At 37.6% G+C, this 15,091-nt stretch overlaps 2 protein-coding genes across 2 annotated transcripts in view; one reads left to right on the top strand and one right to left on the bottom strand.

Moving 5' to 3' along the window:
- The window catches only part of Nup153 (nucleoporin 153), a 47,101-nt gene extending 42,606 nt beyond the window's left edge, over positions 1–4,495 (top strand). Inside the window, exons 20-21 of the mRNA XM_015494054.2 lie at positions 2,857–3,025; positions 3,356–4,495. Coding sequence (XP_015349540.1) covers positions 2,857–3,025; positions 3,356–3,440 — 254 coding nt within the window. The 3' untranslated portion in view covers positions 3,441–4,495. The remainder of the gene's footprint in view (positions 1–2,856; positions 3,026–3,355) is intronic.
- Positions 4,496–6,317: 1,822 nt separating this feature from the next.
- Positions 6,318–15,087, bottom strand: Fam8a1 (family with sequence similarity 8 member A1; the record flags this gene model as incomplete). The annotated part of the gene is made up of 5 exons (XM_015494179.2): positions 6,318–9,568; positions 11,401–11,540; positions 12,055–12,178; positions 13,946–14,066; positions 14,775–15,087. Coding segments are annotated over 5 exons (843 nt in total), but the record flags the coding sequence as incomplete, so codon positions are not given.
- Positions 15,088–15,091: the final 4 nt, after the last annotated feature.

Here is a 15,091-nt window from a genome sequence, read left to right as displayed (position 1 = left end):
TTATTGATTGACTAATTGATTGGGTACTAGGGATTGCTTACTTGCTTGCATATTTATTTATTTATTGAATACCAGGGATTAAACTCGGGGACACTGGACCACTGAGCCACATCCCTAAGCCCTAATTTGTATTTTATTTAGAAAGGGTCTCACCAAATAGCCTAGCACCTTGCTCTTGCGAATTTGTGATCCTCCTGTCTCAGCCTCCCGAGCCACTCAGATTACAGGCATGTGGCCACAGTGCACAGGGTGACTTGCATATTTAAACAGAAGTTTCTATGACTTTTTAAATATGACTGATCATGCTGTATTTTAATCATATATTTTCTCAGAATTGCACTTTTTTTTTTCTTATTATGAAATGTAATCTCATTTATAGAAGGGGGTAAAACAAATGGAACAGTGTAACACTGAAACAAATACTTGTGTAACCACCACCTGGAAGCCCCTTAGAGATCCCATTTTGATCACATTCCTTTCCACTTCGCTCTTTTGTGATCTGTGTGTGTGTGTGTGTTTGGTAATCATTGTTCTTTGGACTTTAAAAAAAAAGTTTACAGATATGCATCTTTAGGAAATATAGTTTTGTCTGATTTTTTAATCTATATGAATAGAATCTTACTGTATGCAATCTTTTGTTTTTTTTATTTTTCTCTCTTTGGTTTGTAAGGTTCGTTCATGTGATTGCATTTAGTGTGTTCATTATCACTCCTGCATTGTATGTATATACCACAGTGTTTCCATTTACTGTTTTTTTTTTTAAATATTTATTTTTTAGTTGTACACAATACCTTTATTTTTTTTAATTTGTTTTTATGTGGTGCGGAGGATCAAACCCAGGGCCTGGCAAGTGCTAGCAAGTGCTGGGTGAGCTAGGCGAGCGCTGTGCTGCTGAGCCACAACCCCAGCCCCTCCATTTACTGTTGATGAAGGTTTAAATTGTTTTCAACTATTAGAAATTGCTGCTCTGCATGTTCTTAGATATGAACCTTGGGGTACATATGCATGCTTTTCTGGAGTATATAACCCTGGGTGAGGTCACAGGATTAAGAGGTCTATGTATCTTGTACGTAGAAGATAGTAGAAACTTTTGTTGATGGATTGCACCAATTCACATTCTCTTACCATTGTATGAAAAAAATTGCCATTTGGATTCTATTTAGATTCTATTTAATGTCATTTGTGGATTCTTCTTGAAGTATTTTTGGCCGTTTTCTGATTGTTTAGCTTTTGCTTATTGGTTTGTAATGGTACTTTATGTATTCTAGTATTAATACTTTATTGGTTAATAAATGTTGCAAGATTTTTCCCGTTTTGTGACACATATTAACCATTTTAATCAGGACTTTTTTTTTGTAGTGTGGAATTGTACAGTTTGGCTTTCTTTTACACGGGTAACATCTCTCTCTATCCCAATAGAGATACTGTATGATTGGGCCAGTATTCTGATAATGCAAATACTGTATATTGGTGAGCTAGCTGTGTGGTATGCTGTGATTTTCTTTCCTATTCAAAATTTTGTTGCCTCTGACATCAATGATTCCTGCTCTTTTAACATTTTCTTTGTACTTATAACTAAAGTTTAAACTCTTCCTGAATTTGTATAACTATTTCCTCAGTATTTTTAAAGCCATTAACTATTTATTAACATCTGAAAAAATTTTCTTTTGAATCTGTTCTTCCACTAGGCTTCCTAGCCCAGCATCTTCTACAGTGGTGGCTTTGTGCTCTCTTACCATCACCTCAGGAGTTCCTTTAAGCATGACTTTTGTCTTTTGTACTTTCTCAAGAGATTTTTTTTTTTTTAACGTTTTCTTGTCCCTTCTTTTGAGATTTTACCTTTAGTATTATTACTTTTTATTTTTTGAATTATTTTTTTATATTTGTTTTCTGGCTGTTTCTTTTATTTCTCTGGTTTTGTTTCATGGATAGAGTGTTTTCTGTTATCCCTTGAGATGTTAGTGATACTGAGTTACTGGTTTTTCTTCAGGTTTCACTTTCCTGCTTATTTCCCCAGATTGCTTTTTTCTGTTTTTGTTTTGGTGTTAATACTGTCACCAAATATCTGGTGGTCCTTGGCTGTCTGCTAATAGTTGTAAGAGTGTAGGATACCTAAATACCACTTAAATCCTTTACATACTGCTGAAGAGTATGCCTCTTCAGTTTTATTGTAGGTTTATCTGATTTATCTAGCATTATTATTATTATAAACACCTGGATGTTAGTATCTTTAGGTTTTTCATCTTAGTTTGTTAAATTCCCCAGAGAAAATATTTGTAGTCATCTGCTTAGAGGGTAACAGGGATCCTCCTGCTTGCCAGTGTTCTGGGAGCTGGGTCAGGGAGGATGGGTTGAGGTCACCTTTGACTTGGTGTCATGTCCCCTGCTCCAGAGACCTCTCCAAAGACTAAACTTTGGTTTGGTGTTAGAGTTTGTTTCTAAAAACCATCCACATTCTTTCTGATGGTTTTCTTTGTTGTCATCCTTGTCCTTGTTTGTTTGCTGGCCTCGAACTTGGCAATCCTTCTCACTCAGACTCCTGCTGAAGTTACCAGCAAGCATCACTGTACCTGGTCATTCCCCTTTCCTCTTATTTTAATGTACTTTTCAAAGAAGATAGACCTGAATGTTTGTCTGTTTGTGTACTCTGCCCTTTTCTCCTTGGTCAAGGCCAAATTGTTTCACTTGTTGGAGATACCAATTGGTGTCAGAGAAAATATTTTAATTTTCTGTAGATTATATAATCATAAGAGATCTTAACTCTTTACATGTTTTCATATGTTGAGGTCAGAATCATTACTGAAGAAAAACTATTATTTTTCCTTTAATGAAGTATTTCTGCTTCAACTATTATAGGTTCCGGTTTCCAATTTGGCAGCAGCACTACAAATTTCAATTTCACAAACAACAACCCATCAGGAGTGTTCACATTTGGTGCAAATCCTAGCACGCCTGCAGCCTCTGCCCAGCCTTCAGGCTCAGGGGGCTTTCCATTCAACCAGCCTACAGCAGCTTTCACAGTGGGGTAAGAAGAATTGATATTCAAGTGAAGGTCAAGAGTGTATGAATGCGTGTGTTTTGCTTCCTGAAAGTCGTTCAGATGCAATATACTTTGGGTGAAATTAATATATTCTCCAACACCAATTTGCCTTGTTTTAATTTTGGAGATTTATAGCCTGAGAAAAAAATATTAGTTGTAGTAGTAGTAGTGTGTCAGATAAAGTGGAAAATGTATTTGCTTCACAGTGTCTTTCCTGCTCTCTTTTCCCTGTTTCTGGTCATGTAAAAAGTTATTATGATTCTAATATTTTTTTATTGAGCATCATGTCACATTATGAACTTTTTTCCCCCACAGGTCAAATGGGAAAAATATGTTCTCCTCTTCTGGAACTTCAGTTCCTGCTCGCAAAATAAAGACTGCTGTTAGGCGCAAGAAATAAAGGTCACAGTGGTGTTGCACACAACAGTTTTAACTACAGCTGGTGCCCTTCTTTCAGATACTGGATTGTACTCCAGACTGGGCTCGTCTGAAGTCACATCTGCCTAAGGACTTCTTTAATTTTGGAATTTTCCTCCTCTTTTTCTTTACGGAAGCTCCACTCCCACCTCTATCAATCTCCACCCCCCTTTTTAAAAAAAATAATAGCTAGACTGGTGACTGATTCTTCAGCAAAAATATTTTATGATTCAGCACATTATTCACTGATTTTGGCATAGTCTGGCTGTCCCCAGGAATAGAGCCTGCACGGTGAATGGCTTTGTATAGACCCTCTTCGTCTGCACCGCTATGTGCGCTGATAAGCGTTTGTGGAACGCATTGAACTTGTAATTATATCTGAGGAATTCTGTATAGATTAGAGGACGTTGAAATGAATGATCTCTATGCCGAGTTTGTGCTGGTGTACGTGTGAAGTGAGTGAGTTGGGTGTGTTGTGCACTAAGATTTTCTGATAGAGAAAGCCTGATTAAAGAACGGTCCATGCCAAGGACTTGTTAGATCTAGTTCATCGTCCATTTAATAATTATATGCTATTTCTACATTTTCATTCTTCTATCACCTGTCTTGCCTTTTTCATTATTTTATTATGAAACTTCTGTAAATATAATTTTGTTTCTGTACTTTTTTGGCATAACATAAATCTGTGAACTTGAAATTTTAATTTTGTGTTAGACATTTTTGTTTGTTTGTTTAGTCTTGTCTCAGATTTTATTATGTAAATCCCATTATTCAAAGTTGCCTAAATCCATTTAGAAATCTTTAAAAAAAAAATTGGGGATACTTAAAGTTGAATTTATTGGCTTTTCTGATCCAGTTTTGTTTGGACCAAAAACCAGTATTGTACAAAGTATTAAGCATATATTTTTATATTTACTGAAATGGACTGTGGTGACTTTGGATAATAAGGAAAAGTTTAATATTAAAGCCATGTTTATTACAGTATAATTAACATGTTAAACCATGGGATAAATGCCATCAATAAAAATTTATGAAGCACTTTTTGTTAAAGAGTTTTAACTCATAATGAAGGTACACAGTAGCCATGGAAAGGAACTTTAATTAAAGAAAAAGTCAGCAGTGGTCAGTTAGAAATCCCAGAGAGTATATTTAATGTAGAGAGGAAAGGGTCTGAGTTGACAGCATGAAAGAGGCACCCTGCCTGTCTGGTGCTGGGGGTCTTGCCTATTTGCACATAGATCTTCATATTTTAAAGTTGAAAATAAACACACACAACCATTTGTTTGTATTATATCTTCCTTGATAGGTGATTGAACAGTGTTTATTCATAGTATCATTTAGATACATAGAGGGATATGTATCTAAAGCAATTTTCAAAAACTTTAGTGGTCCTTTTCTGTAATTTTTTAAATTACTAAATTATTATTTTACTGATCACTTTTTTTTCCTGTGGCCCAATGAACTCTTAGAATAGCATTTGGTATTTTTAGACTGCAATTTGAATGCAGTTAATATGTGCTTGCTTTTAATTTGAGGTGGTTGGAGTTGAAATTCTGAAATTTTATAATGTTTAGAAGCACTTCTGTTTTCCATAAAACGATGTTTGTCTTACCTAAGGTATCTTCAACCATCATCCATTTATAATTAATAATACATATTTGATACTTGACCTCTTTAGAGGTCAAATGGTGATAGTCAATGCTAGAAGAGGTAACTGGAAGTCTGTGACTGCTAGGAAGTTAATACCTAATGCTCTTGTAGGTTGGTTCTTTGCCATTACCCATCCCAGGTAATTAGGCATGTCAGGCTTTCTACTTTTCTCAAAAAATATGCTAGAAATGTTTAGTGTTCCTTTTTTAAACAAGTTACAAATAATCCATACTGAAGATCCCATAAATGGGATCTTTCAGCTTCCCAACTGAGTGTCTATAGAACTGTATTTGAACTTGGGACTATTTCCAATCTTTATTCCTCAGTACCAGGGATCAAACCTAATGCTTTGCCACTAAGCTGTATCTTTAGCCCTCTTTGAGACGGGTCTTGGTAAGTTGCCCTGGTTGGCCTCAAACTTGTGACCCTCTTTACTGAAATAAATTGTTCATTTTAACAATTTGTTACCAGGCTGTTAATAGTTTAGCCTGGGAAGAATGTTTCCGTCTATTCTGATGGCATGTCCTTTTGGGGGCCTGTTTAAAATTTGAAATTCAGTGAAAAATTTTAAAGGTTAGCTTGTGTGTTTAATGGATACTAATTTGATGTAGCATTGAGGAAATGGGGGTGTTATGTCCACACACCACTGCTCCCTAACCCTAACCAAGTCAGTCAAGAGACTTTATCTTATAATATGGAGCAGCTTTTACAAACTTTGCTCAAAGGACAATGTAGTTCTAAAATGTGCAATTAGTGGCTTTGTTGTTGTAGGTGGACACAATACCTCTATTTTATTCATGTACCTAGTGTTCCACCTCTGAGCCACAACCCCAGCCCTTAGTAGCTAAGTTTTTAACAGCACATTGTCTACAGGTTCAAACCAGAATATATCTTTGCCTTTCCCGTGGATACTTTATCTGTTCCCTTAGCTTGTCTGTGTAGGTTAGATTGGGAGGGGTTTGTAAGACCAAAACTGAGTTTAAGTTGCCCAGCTGTCTCATAGTCTTATATGATGGCTGTGGTAGCTAATGACTCTTTAAGGACTGGATTGATTGTAACTGGTGTGGGAAAGAAATATCCCTTGAGGAGATGATGTTTTCATAGACCCATTTCTAAAAATGACCCAGTTCACTGGAGTAGCCCCTGGAAAGTGGTACTTGGAAGCAAGGTCTCCCTAGCAAACCTCAAATAAACAGACAAAACACAGATGCACTGGTGACACAAGTATTTATTGAGAAAAATAATACAAACTGGTGGCATACAAATTATTAAAAAATAGAATGATGGATTTTATTTATTGGTCGGACATCAGAAACTGCAGGTCAATTCCTACTCTAATGTGCACATACTGTTTGAAATGAGGAACATCATTCATGCAAGCAAACATTGTGAAGACTTTGGCCTTTTGTACTGGGTGGGGGGAGATGGCAAGAATTTAAACATGGTACTTGCCAGATTTTAGGAATACTTTTATTTGGGCACATTCTTTGAAGAAACAATAGCCTCTTTTAATAGGGCTAAATGTAGAATGAAAACATTCAATACTACACCCCCCTCAAAAATCCCTTTATATTCCCAAGTATAAATTTTTATGTGTAAGCAAAAACACTCAAATCACTGACAAGAACAAATCCTTTTAATGTAGGAGTTAAATTTTGCTAGCATTTTAAGACATTAAAACATTAGACAAGTGGCCCTCAAATAGAATGTCTTTTTTCCCCCAATCCTAAACACGTTGAGTGATGGAAGGTGAACATTAAGGTAGAACTACTGAACCAGTGCTAACGGAGTTGGCCCATACTTTCTCATAATACTGGCAAGTAAAGACTTTCCATCCAAACGTGCAGGCTTGCTTTCTTTTTTTATAGAGTGGTCTTTGTAAAGCAAGGCTACTACTCGGCACTGTGTACCCAGGGCCCAGCTTCTGCCTCCCAACATGAACAGTGGTCAGCCTGCCAGACTAGCCATTCCAGGATACTTTTAAAGTGACAAATAATGTTTGTACTAAGAATCTTTTTTTTTTTTTTTTTTTGGGGCCTTTTTAGGCTAGAGTTTCAACTTGAGAATTAGATTTTTGACACAGAAAAGAGCCAATATCACTTATATAAGTGAAATATACCAAATAGAAAGGTTTCCTGAAAGGGAGAGTCCACCTCATAGCCACAAGGGAAAATGGGCACTGGGCCATGTTCTCTTTTTTCCCCATTGTTCTGTCACATTTTTCAACTCTGGGAATGAAAAAGTACTTCCTCTAAGCACTGAATTCATAAATAGAAACAGACTTTGGTTTTGTTGTAAAGGCAAAGTAAGACTTAATGTGTATCCTATGGGAATACATAGTATAACTTGAGTCCACACTTACAGCAAATTGTACTTCTCTAACCATAGCTAATTAAACTGAACTATTTTTTTTTTTGTATAAATAAAAAGCCTTGATGACAACTTATTTCAGTAGAAATTCCAAGTCAAAGATATATTCCACAGTTACGACTGAAGGACATTTAAACTTGAATTCTCCAATCAGTGACAACAGTAGTGTCTATACTATTTTAAGTTTGTATAACATTTCCCAATTTTCAATACAAATAAAAGATTTTTTGTTTTCTTTTTCCTGTGAAGAGCCATAAAACAACCTTCACAGAGGTTACAAGTGAATCATAATCATCTATTTAGTACTTGTACACACTTAACTAATAAATCTTGTTAAGTTTTACAATAAACACGTATTACTAAGGACACTGTCAAAGTTTCTACACTTAAATGTTACTTTCACAGTTTTAAATATCAAAAGAAAAATCTACTTTAAAAATTGAACAGTGATAACAGAATATCTTGGGTTTGCTATAACTTTAATACCAAGAACAAAGCCTAGACTGATCCCTTAAGCAGTCTAATTTTAAACTGTACAGTACAGTTTAGTGTTTTTTGGAAAATAGTGTCAGAGTTGGAGAAAATGACTAAGAATCAAAAAATTATAAATAGTTCGGGTATCTCTCTCAACACAGCTAACTGGAACACACAACAAAAGCACACACAAACATGAACAAAACCCCATGACTTTGTTTCAGCAGAGTAAAGTAAAATGGCAATACACAAAAGTATTATTTTGCTTCACATTTCCCCTACAACTCCATCCCAAGCAGGCCCAAAATGAGCTGAAAGCAGCTGAAATGATGTCTGGAGATCATGTCTCCCTTGCTTTGGAGAGAGAAGTTCAGGATGGGAAAATTGCTAGCATTTCACAGGCTACTGGCATTTAGAGTTACTCATGAAATAACTAAGGTGATTTATTTAACTCTTGATGTCTCAACAGTCATGGAACTATATAAGAAGAGGAAAGGAACTACTACTATGTGAGTATGAAGTATATAAATATAAGTTACACTCAACACTGAAAAGCATTAACACTTTCTTCATGCTGCACACAAATTTTATAGTAAATATGCAACATTTTGATAGAAGTTTTCCCCACATAGTCGTAGTGAGTTTTGGAGGGCACTGAAAATACTTGCACATGAACTGTATGTTTTAAATTTACAGTGAAAATTTACACCCCCTGCCCTTATAAACAATCACTAACTTACCTTTTCTCATTTAAAAAAATCAGTGATAATATAGCAATACGACTTAATACTTTTTCATCATTATGAAAAATTTGCCCCTAAACACATGTTTAAGCATTAAGAATAGTTGCAGAGTTACACCGTTACTGCAGTGAACTACAGCACAGACTGGAAACTTCAGGCAAGGAACTGCTAGGCCTGCCTCACTTGCCCCTTTCAAAAACACTGCAGCTGACTCAACACCTGCTGGCAAGGGAGGTGAGTGAAGAGCCAATTTGTGTTCTCACTCCCTCCCTTCCCACACCCAAACAAAGAACCATTTCCCCAAGAAGTGTTAACTGAAAGATAAACTAAGTAGGTGTTTACAAAACACAACTGGACTTCTTCCATCATTTTGGGATAAACCAAAATAAAAATTTTAAAGTTTCATTTGGAGATTTCAAAGCTGAAAATGCTTTTAACAAATTCTAATGCCTTAGATCTAAAGAAAGTATATATTGTCCGTTGTTGATTATGAAACCACTGGCCTTGTTGATCTAAAAATTTTTTAACACTTGAATTTACTATGTTTTTCTTCTGGAAAAGTTCTTTGGCATTCAAGTAAAATCAATACTTTCAAAACAGTCACCTGTATCACACTGAAGTGACTGCTTTAATTTCTAAATCAATTTTACCCAGGGATACTGATGGCCTTGACACATAATTTAGTCTTGTCATTATTCCAAAGAGTGGAATTCAGGGTTTTCTGGGACATCATCTGACCCCATTTCTTTTTACCACAATGGTTCCTGCTACAATGTCGTAGGCTGTTCGATTATGCTGAAAAAACAGCAGTGTGATGAAAGCAGGGAAAAAAGAGGCAATGGAAAAATTCTTGATCAGAGCTCGAATGGTGGACCTAAAAAATTAAAGCAAAAATATCAAGATATAGATGACTACATACAGATGAGTGGTATCCTACCCAAGTTCAAGTTGTACTTGAAATTAAGAGAATTTTTACCTTTGATGTATTATTTTCAAGTAAATATATCATGACCAAACTACTGGGCTCTTTCCAAAGAGTTCATCAACAAAAGACTTAGAACTTTCATAAGAAAAACATCTCAGATGGGCTGGATTATGGCTCAGTGGCAGAGCGTTTGCTTGCCTAGCATGTGTGGGGCACTAGGTTTGATTCTCAGCACCACATATAAATAAATGAATAAAATAAAGGTCCATCAACAACTAAAAAAAAATAAAAATCTCAGAATATGAACTAAGGGTTTACAGTATATTTTAGTATTTTTTCTGGAAGAATACTGTTCCTGGCTTACCTTTTCCATAGTCGCATCTTTTTTGGTTTTGGTACCAGAGACTGAACCCAGGGGTGCTTAACCAATGAGCTACATCCCTAGCCCTTATTATTTTTTGAGACACTGTCTTACCAAGTTGCTGAAGCTGGCTTTGAACTTAGATCCTCCTGCCTCAGCCTCCCAAGTCACAGGGATCAAGGTGTGTGTCACCACGCTGGGCCCATAGTCCCTTTTATTACCACGTGTTTCCTTCTAAACTTTCCTTCTAAACTGAATGCTTAATGTCACATTCTCTATCTTATATGAAGTGCGAGCATTTTAAAATTGTTGTCTAGTCTTTCATCCCCTCTCTCCTTTGTAGGAAAGCCGTAAAAAGTGCAACAACAAACATCAGAATGAAGAATTATCCTACTAATATTAGATCTCTGCCCTTTGTGCACTGTATTGTTACCAAAAGAAAAAAAAAAAAGCAACGGCTAAAAGAGTAGACTGAATGCAGATTAGTTGTTTCCAAATCCATCTTTTAATTTCTGGTTGTGTCGCACATCTGCAAAAAATATCCATCTTACAAGGCTCTAGGGATTAAATTAGTTAATGCACATGTCACTTTACAGTGCCTGGTATAACTGTTTGATAAGTATTAGCCATTTTTGACTCTTACCCACTTTCTTTTATAACAATCCAGGTGTCACTCATTCTGGCAATAATTACAGCTAGATTTTATTTGGCTCAACTGATTACCACCCACTCACCTTTACCACTCACATTACCACTAGGTGCCCTCCCTGGAAGCTAGACGCCAACTACTAGGGGACTGGAGGTATTACAAGCTCTGGCATTTGAGAGCAATAGGATATGTGCATGTATTATGCATATCATCAAACTCTTAGCCTATTCAAGAGGAGATATAATGGTGGCTCAAGACAGAGTAGTAACTGACCAAATATCCCAGACCTAGGGAATTATAAAGCTGGGCCCTGAGGATTGGTACAGCATCAACACCTAAATCATCTTATTATTGTGATTTATAAAAATGATCTTGAATATGTATACTGAAGAGGAAACAATCAAAAAAAGTTCATAAACCCTTTAATAATTGCAGTATATGTCATAAAGAGTGAGAAAAATCTAAATTTAATATTCTAAAAATATTATAACAAGCATTATAACTTATGCCATATTCAATACAGTCCTGTGTCACATAAGAAGGGACACATTGAGAAATGTATCATTAGGTGATTTTGTTCACTATATAAAAATCTTAAATGTACTATACAAAACTAAGATTCCCACACAAAGACATTAGTCAATATAATCTTATGAGACCACTGTGATGTATGTGGTCTATCCTTGACCAAAACATTATGCAGTGCAAAAATATACCTAAAATATACACTTTCCCAAATATATAGTAGATGAAGCTAAGAAAAGGACTTACGTTGTAATGCTAACATTTGAGGAAGGAATCACTAAAACTCGACTTGGAGCAATAAGCACTGATGTATCACATGTCACAACTCGAAGCCCTAGCAGGAACTTCCCGGGGGTAGCTCCACCTGCTCCCCAAATGCAAATTATCTAAGGAAAGAAGGAAAATTAAAAAATAATTTATTGGTTCAACTATACCAGTTTTAAAGATAAGTTTCCTATTACTTCATGTTTTAAAATTTTCAACTTAAAAGAATACTCAAAGGATAGCCATTTATTTCTGTGGTCTCTTAATATGTGCAACACTACAATATATTTAATATTTCTCTATGACCCATTATATTTTTTAGTAAGTTGTTGCCAAGGAAAAATACTCCCAAATGTCCTCAACCAACCAACCTACAAGTATATTTATTGGTCACAGTATTTTTATGGGTGGAATTTTATTTTTAAGACTGAAAAACACTACAAAGAAATTATAAAATGTCTCCCTTCTAAACAATTTCTAAAAGTTGTTTTTTTACCTTGAAAAAAAAGTTAACTAAAAAAAATGTGGAAAAAACAGAAAAATACTTGAAAAATAATGATTAATTATAAATTTCCATTACTAAGGCTGATCATCTAAAGATTGATTCTTAAAAAATTATTTGCTGCAGTAACTTACCTCATAGAAACAAACTAATAATCTGTATATAAGTGCCACAACCATCATTTTCTGCAAATCTTCCATTGATGTATCTTCATCTATTTCTTCTATTATATAATGCATAGCAAACTTAGAGATATCCCTACACAAAAAATAATAATTTGGGGTTATTCAGAATTAGTTACAAGAACAGTTATGGTTTTGTTTTGTTTTTGTGGTACTGAGGATTGAACCCAAGGACACTTTAGCACTGAGCTAGATCCCCAGTCCTTTTCTTGAATTTTTGAGATAGGGTCTATACTGCCGAGGCTGCTCAAACTTGTAATCCTCCTGTCTCAGCCTCCTAAATCGCTGGGATTATAGGTGTACAACATGGTGTTCAGCTGTTAAATCATAAATTTTAAATGAAATTCTAAGCTAAACTTTAGGGTCCCAATCATCTAGTTCCACAAAACATTTACTAGCTTATTCAACAAATAGGCATGGCTGGGTGGAGGAGCATTTTCCTGCCACATGTGCTATGCACTGGGCTGGAGATAGCTCAGTAGCTAAAGCACTTCCCTAGTACGAGCAAGGGCCTGGGTTCAATCCCCAGCACTACAAAATTGCACCATCGTGAGTGAGTGAATACTGTGCAAGCCCTGGGGATACAATGATAATTTGAAATGTGTCTATTTTCAGGGAGATTCAACCCAAAAAGGGAAACAACAATAAGTAATAATAATGACAAAGCAGGAAGCCAGCTGTAATAGGGAACCACAAATACCAGGGAAACATTTCAGTTACACTTAACCTTGTGAACGACAAGTAAGCTAGGATCTGAAGGATGAAAAGAAGTTAGCCAGACTAAGGTGGAAGAAAGTTCCAGGGAAAGTGAACAGTAGGAGAGAAAGCCGTGGAGCAAGACAGTGTGTGATGGAAGTTATAAGCAGTTTGAAATGGCTCAGATATTAAGTATGAGAAGTGACAGTAATTAAGAAATAAGAGCATGTGTTAAATCATATGAAGAAATTCAGACTATCTTGGTGAAGAGAAACAAGTAAAGGGTTTTAAGGCAGGGGAGGGCAGAATCAGAATTTATCATCACTTTGGTTTTACACAGGAGGTTCAGTTGAGATAAAACAAGAGACTGGCTATGATCCAAGCAAGAGATGACAGTGACTGGAGTAGGGAGAAACCATGATGAGGCAAAGCAGCTGGCACTGAGGAGGCAACAGTCCAGGCTCAAGCTATCCAGGAGAAACTAGACACAGAGGAGTTGGCATTGGGTGGTTTTGTGAGGATGAGGGAAAAGGAGGAAGCACAGTAACACTCAGGTTCACATCGAGCTAACTTTCATGACTAAGTTCAAGGTTTAACTTCTCATAAGCCCAAATTTCAGTCTATAACCCGTAGAGGTAAGCTCAGTGCCTCAGTGCTTGGCAAGTGGTAACTGCTGTTATGATTATTATGAGTAAATGCCTCACTTGGCAGTTCACTCGGGATTTGTCTGATAGTATGAGCAATCCCATCTGGAAATGTCACTAGTTTATTATTAATAGTCACCTGCCAGTTCTCTTCATGTCTTTGTCTATGGAGACTCCACAGGATAGTAAGAGGAAAATTAGTTCCTGGCCTAAGAGAATAGTTGAACAAATGAGATTTGGAAGGTTCTTTTACCTTCTTCTGAACAGTGAAATTACCACAAATTTTAAAAGAAGTTTATTAAAATTTTTTTTCTTCTTTATAGGTATTTCTTTAAAACTACCACCACCAACAACAAAAAACAATAACTCTAACAAAGCTCTTATAAAGAAATCATGACCATGGCACACCTATTACCCTCACAGCCACTTTCAGGCTTGAACAGAACTTAACAAAGGGACTCTAAAATAGAACTAAAACCTTTCTACAAATGTCCTTCACTTACTTTATTCCACTGAGGTGCATAATGGTTAAGACAATGGTTGCTTTTATAAAGAAGAGAATAAAGAAATCCACCATCTCTGCCATAAATCTGTGGGCCAAGGATGGAATAACATACTCTCTGCCTGCAAATTAAAAAAAGAAAACAAGTTAGGAAACCCAATCACTTCATATAAGACTAGTTAGCTTACAATTTGCTTTCACCTTAATGTTTAAAATTTGATTTCTTAGCTAATGACTAGAGTGCCCAATACATTGCACTAGGGACTAGAAGAACTAGATGATCACATACAGGAAACAAAATCTAACACTTGTAGTAAAAATCAAGGTTAAGAATGGACAACTAGTATAAAGTAAATCCCTATATCCCACATGCTACCTCATTTAGTTTTGCTTTCTATTAAAAAAACAAAAACAACAACAAAAAAACCATGATATCAACCTCCCAACCTAATTCTGTCGGGGGTCGTGTTCTGGCATCCACCAGTGCTCGGCCATGCACAGGATTCGCTTTAACGAACGCGGCATATTGTAGTCCACCCCGAGGTGCACAGGGCCTTGGGTCAGTAGGCCGGGCCCGAAGTCATCCCTCCTCTCTGTCTGCGACCCTCCCCGACGCGCGGTCCCGCCATCGGGGGCCCAGGCCGGCCGTCGGGCCAGGGGTCTCCCCCTCGGGGGCTGCGGCAGAGCGCAGCGGCCTACGAGCGAGGGATTCGCTGCGCGCGGGGCGCCGTGGCCCCGGGTGAGGGAGCCCATTCGGGCGCTGGGCACCGCGGCCCACGACCCCGGGCGGCCCCACGACCCCGGGCGGCCCACGACCCCGCGCCTCTCACCGGCCTGCCGCGCGGCGTCGCTCGCCGTCCGCGCAGGCACCGCGGTTCCTACTCTTGTCACTGGTGTCGCCCGGACCGTCCCAGGCACGGGAGCAACCCGCGGCCCCAAGCCCGCAACCGGAGCCGGGGTGGCGATGCCCGCTGCTGCTGCCGCCGCCGCCGCCTCGGGCCCCGCGGCCCCGGCGCCCAGGAAGTAGAAGGGGTTGTAGTAGCCGAGCTGCGGCGCGGCGGCCGAGGAGGTAGCGCCGGCCGCGGGGTAGCTGGGCGGCGGCTGAGGGCCGAAGTAGGCGGGGAAGGCGGCCAGGCCGCTGTGCCAG

Source organism: Marmota marmota, unplaced genomic scaffold (assembly GCF_001458135.2).
Source record: "Marmota marmota marmota unplaced genomic scaffold, marMar, whole genome shotgun sequence".
In the NCBI taxonomy this organism is placed as follows: Eukaryota; Metazoa; Chordata; class Mammalia; order Rodentia; family Sciuridae; genus Marmota; species Marmota marmota.
This window is presented reverse-complemented; position numbering and strand designations above follow the sequence as displayed.